Source organism: Mandrillus leucophaeus, unplaced genomic scaffold, assembly GCF_000951045.1.
Source record: "Mandrillus leucophaeus isolate KB7577 unplaced genomic scaffold, Mleu.le_1.0 Scaffold578, whole genome shotgun sequence".
NCBI classification, from domain to species: domain Eukaryota; kingdom Metazoa; phylum Chordata; class Mammalia; order Primates; family Cercopithecidae; genus Mandrillus; species Mandrillus leucophaeus.
The window spans coordinates 690,547-695,937 of NW_012106230.1; the positions used below are offsets into that span (position 1 = coordinate 690,547).

The 5,391-nt window shown below is 50.7% G+C and overlaps 1 protein-coding gene across 4 annotated transcripts in view; it reads right to left on the minus strand.

The window, feature by feature from the left end:
• Window positions 1–3,731, minus strand: part of SERPING1 (serpin peptidase inhibitor, clade G (C1 inhibitor), member 1) — a 26,054-nt gene extending 22,323 nt beyond the window's left edge. The window contains exons 1-3 of one of the 4 annotated variants that reach the window (XM_011998678.1): window positions 3,517–3,731; window positions 2,922–2,994; window positions 572–1,058 (exon numbers count right to left, since the gene is read on the minus strand). In XM_011998678.1, coding sequence (XP_011854068.1) covers window positions 572–1,058; window positions 2,922–2,972 — 538 coding nt within the window. In that variant the 5' untranslated portion in view covers window positions 2,973–2,994; window positions 3,517–3,731. Of the gene's footprint in view, window positions 1–571; window positions 1,074–2,921; window positions 3,235–3,516 lie in introns of all 4 variants that reach the window. The other 3 variants (XM_011998675.1, XM_011998676.1, XM_011998679.1) reach the window with 3 other exon arrangements.
• Window positions 3,732–5,391: the final 1,660 nt, after the last annotated feature.

Below are 5,391 nucleotides of genomic sequence, written 5' to 3' on the forward strand. Positions count from 1 at the left end.
TGAGACAGAGTCTTGCTCTGTCACCCAGACTGTAGTGCAGTGGTTCGGTCTCGGCTCACTGCAACCTCTGCCTCCTAGGTTCAAGCGATTCTCCTGCCTCAGCTGCCCAAGTAGCTGGGATTATAGGCATGCACCACCACTCCCGGATAATTTTTGTATTTTTAGTAGAGACAGGGTTTCACCATATTGGCCAGGCTGGTCTTGAACTCCTGACCTCAGGTTATCCACCCGCCTTGGCCTTCCAAGATGCTAGGATTACAGGCGTGAGCCACTGTGCCTGATTTCATCTTTCTTATCACCTCTCCTTGCCATGAAACATGGTTAGTGGCTGGGACCTTGTTTTATATGTTCTTGTATAGTCACAGGGTTTTATAAGCAATAGGGTTGCCTATTAAATCATTGTTAAATGATAGAATGTTCAAGAATGAAAAGATACTTCCCTCTACACCCCCAATGTATAGCCCATTTTTACAGCTTCTTCCCAGAGACATGGCTCTGTAAGTGTCTGGGTTGGTGACCCTTATGGGAGTGTCCAACAAATGACCTGGAGAGAATGCAGTCAGGGTCTTACCGAGCAGGACCTGGGTGAGGAGGCTGGCAATGCTGAATGGGGAAAAGGCCATGTTGGTCTCTGCCTTCTTCATTGCTGAGAAGGCGTGGTAGAGCTTCAGGGAGAAATCTACCAAAGCGTCCCCCAACATGGCCTCTGTTGAATGACTGTCCAAGTCAGAGCAGAGAGTAACAGGTCCTGGGCAGAAGGGACCAGTAGTGGGCTGAGTAGGAGAATCTGTGGGGAGCTGGGTAGTTGGTTGGATAGGCTGGATGGTGGGTTGGGTGGTGGGTTGGGTGGTTGGTTCATCAGTGGTATTAGCTGTTATTTTGGTGGATGAATTGGTTGTTGAGTTGGTTGTTGGCAAGCTGGAAGCCTCCAGGATGGATTCAATGAATAGCATCTTGGAGTTATTTGCCACTGCGATCTTCCCTTCGCTTCCCTCTTGCAAACTCTCTGGATCCCAGGAGCTGGAGCTGGTAGCATTTGGATTTGAGGAGGCTCTATCCTGTGGTTCAAGAAACTGAGTTTCATTTTTTTCTTACTACGAGGCACAGTCCTCTAAAATAGTCAAAGCAGTTAGAGAAGGTGTGGATGTGGAAAATGTCCTGTACAAGAGAGTAATTTCTGACAGTGTGGCGGATGAGGAACCTGTCTTGGAACCACCACCACTAATTCCTCAGAGAAGGGGAGATACAGGGTGAGGGTGGGGGTGCACAGGAATGTGCTCTGCAGAAGATGAGGGATAGTCAGGGACTCTGTAATCTCTGACCAATTACTGCCCTGTAGGAAGTTGTTTTCCAAACAGTGAAATTGAGTGTTAATTGCCATTTATCTATGTTCTTGCAATTTCTTTTTTTTTTTTTTTTTTGAGACGGAGTCTTGCTCTGTCGCGGGGGCTGGAGTGCAGTGGCCGGATCTCAGCTCACTGCAAGCTCCGCCTCCCGGGTTTACGCCATTCTCCTGCCTCAGCCTCCCAAGTAGCTGGGACTACAGGCGCCCGTCACCTCGCCCGGCTAGATTTTTGTATTTTTTTAGTAGAGACGGGGTTTCACCGTGTTAGCCAGGATGGTCTCGATCTCCTGACCTCGTGATCCGCCCGTCTCGGCCTCCCAAAGTGCTGGGATTACAGGCTTGAGCCACCGCGCCCGGCCTTGTTCTTGCAATTTCCTGTAAATATCTACCTGTTTGACTCACTTGCTTGGCTAGTACAGACATTTGAACTTGTGCTCCTGGATTTAGAACAGTAAATTTTCAAACTATGGGTTGCAACCCATTAGTGGGGGTGGAAAAACAATACACATTAGGAAGGAAAGAAAGAAAGGGAAGGAGGGAAGAAGGGAGGCAGGAAGGGAGGGAGCGATAAGTAGTATAGGCCAGCGGCTCTGAAACAATTTTGACTCCCCGGGGATATGTAGCAATGTCTAGAGACAGTTTTGGTTGTCATAGGGAGACAGCAGGGAAGATGCTACCACAATCTAGTGCATACAGGCTAGAGATAACTGCAAAACACCCTAAGATGCACAGGGTAGCCCCTCAGCAGTGAATTATCCAGCCCCAGTGTCAACAGATCCTCCACTGAGAAACCATGCATTAGCCCCATTTCACAGGTAGAGAAACTGATGCTGACACTTATTAGCTAGTACAGGGTCTCACAGAAATGGGAGAAACAGCTAGGGGTCAAAACAAGGTCTCTGAGTCCAAACTCCCTCCCTGCTCATAACTACATCATCTGCTGAGTATGTCATGCCAACTTGCGCGCGTACACACGCACGTACACACACCCCTACCTACCTTTCTCCTGGGATCCCACACTTCTTAGCCTTCTTTCTAGTCCACTACCACTGGGACCTCTCACTGCTATTGACCCCCACCCAGACCCAGGTATGTTTGCTACCATTCTTCCCTGTCTTCACAGGCCCTAGCCTGGGACCACCGCCTGTCACAGCAGCCAAACCTCTCCCCCCGACAGCTCTTTTCTACAGCAAACTCTTGCTTTGGTATCACAAATGCTTCCCATATCCTTGCCCTGTGTGGTCCTCCTGCCAAGCCTGTTTAGTGGACAGGGTGGGATCTGTTTATTCCACATTTTATAAATCAAGAGGAGTAGGCTGGGAAAAGTGACTTCCTCAGGACCATACAGCGCAGCTCCTACACGGCCCGCCAAGATTAGAACTTACATCTGTCTGAGTCCTGAGCTCTTTCCACCATCTACGAGTGCGTGAGCAAGGATCACACTCGCTGATCCCAAGAGGAGCGCTCCTGATTCTCCGGGGCCTCAAGGGTTAATCCTCAGCCACCGCCCGCACCCCGCACCATCCCCCGTTCCCGTCTCCACCCCCCGTCCCCCATCCCACAAGGGACCACATACCCCAGCCAGCAGCAGCAGCAGGAGGGTCAGCAGGGTCAGCCTGGAGGCCATCTGGGCGGCGACGTCAGCGGACCTGTGGAGCCAGCCAGTATCCGAGCCAGCTCCGAGCCTGGGAGCCCAGGGGCCCCCACCCCGCCGGGGGCCCGCCCCCATTCCGTCCCAGGCCCCAGTCCCTCTTAGCGAATTCCCTCCTCCTCCCTCCTGGGGCCACCTTCTCCCTGGCTCCTCCCTCTGTTTTGTTTTCCCCAAACCGCTTCCCTTTCCCGGCACCGGCTGGCCCTTCCTCTCCCCGTGGGCCCGGGTCTCCGTCCATCTGTTCAGTCGGAGGGGAGGTGAGGGGCGGGGGGGTCCTGCTTTAACCAAACAATGAGGCCAGAGGCGTGGGGGAGGGGAGGTCCTGGGGGGCTGAGCACAACAGGCCTGAGGCGGGAGGGGCTGGGGTAGGAGGAGGCAGAAATCCCAGGTGGAAGCAAGCCTGTAGAGACCCCTGAGATCCAGGCGGGCCGGAAGGCGGGGGTGAGGAGACCTGCTCCCTAGACCTCTTCACTCCATGCTTTCCACCCTACTCCCCACCCCTGCCCAGCACCAAACCTACTCCAAACTCCTGGTCACCAGGCAGCTCCAGTGCAGACTGAGTAGAGTCCCCCAGGGTCAGGGAGGGTGGGGTGCGGGGGGAGCGCAGTCTTAGCTATTGGCTGGCCCAAGACACTGCCCAGTTACAAATTAAGGAAGATTGATCGCTGGTGTGAGTTCCTGTAAATCAGGATGGGACGGGATGGGACTGACCGCTTGGTTTTCTTTGTGAGCCAGGCCAGGAATTTAGCCCAAATCCCCTGGTAGGTGGGGTGAACGGGGAGGCTTGGGTGCAGTTACCAGCTTTACACAACCAAAGCTTCCCCCGCGTCTTCATGAGTAACAATAAAAACAGCATGTACACAAAATGTGCTCCGCAGTTTTTAAAGGAATGAACTTTTTGGAAATTGCTCATCTCCGTTAATCCTCAACGTAACCCTTTGTGCGCCATTGTACCCATTTGATAGTTAAGAAACTGAGCCTTAAAGCAGTGAAATGTCGGGCCCTGATCACTCTCATTTGGAGAAGTATTCCGAAGCCTAATCTCTGCTCCCATCTCCCCTGTGCCCTGTAGGTGTTCTGCTATTTTTGCTCGTAGAGATCCATAATCAGTAGTTCTTTGTATAACAGACAAGGGATATGAGGCACCCAGCTCAGCAAGCATTCACCTTAATTAAAAGTTAAAAAAACTAGCCGGGCACGGTGGCTCATGCCTATAATCCCAGCACTTTGGGATCCCGAAGCAGACGGATCACTTGAGGTCAGGAGTTCGAGACCACCCTGGCCAACATGGGGAAACCCCGTTTCTACTAAAAGTACAAGAATTAGCTGGGCGGTGCAGGTGCGCACATGTAGTCCCAGCTACTAGGGAGGCTGAAGCACAGAGAATCACTTGAATCTGGGAGGCCGAGATTGCAGTGAGCTGAAATTGCGCCACAGCACTCCAGCCTGGGTGACAGAGCAAGACTGTCTCAAAAAACAAATAAGTAAATAAATAGATATTTAAAAACTTGAAAGCTGGGGTGTATGTGTTTGTGACTAGTGCTCCACAATAGACGTGGCTGGCTGTGTGAGCCAGCAAGTTGCTTTCCCCTTTGACATCTAGCTGTCCTCTCAGCATTGCCAGATAAAACACAGGAAGTAGACAGGCCTGGTGGTTCATACCTCTAATCCCAGCCCTTTAGGAGACTGAGGCAGGAGGATCCCTTGAGCCCAGGAGTTCGAGGCTGCAGTTAGCATTGATCATGCTACTGCACTCCAGCCTGGGCAACAGAGTGAGATGCTTGCTGTCTCTTTAAAAGAAAAAAAAAAAAAGCTTACATTGGGATATACCTATGGTAAAAATGCTTACATTGGAATATACTTATGGTAAAAAATTTTGTTGTCGTTGTTGTGTATCTGAAATTCAAATATAATTGACATTTTGTATTTTTGCTAAATCTTATAACTCTGCCTCCTCTGCAAAACAAAGAGGCTACCTCTGATGACCTAATATAGCTATGATGTTCCATCATCATCTTACTGTAGGCCTATCCTCTAACTATATTTGGAGCATTCAGGAAAGTTTGTTGCTAGCACCAGAAGTGCTACTCTAAGGGACTGACCAAGGACAGAAACAGGAGAATATTTGTGTGTCTCCTCGGGGGTACTTGGACAAGACCCAAAAAGAGTCTTCCCCAGCTTCGTGCTTTATTCTCTGAAGCCACTTGGGAACCTCCTAAACCATGGGAAAGTTATATAACATCAGAGCCATCGTTTGAACAGCTGCACACAAAACAACACTTCTCCATTCCCAGTGCTCAAGCTGGTGGGCTCAAAGGGAACATGAGCGTGTGGATCCTGGGAAATGGGTCAGCCAAAGGAAAAGAAGGTGGTGGAAAGCAACCTCATTCACTGA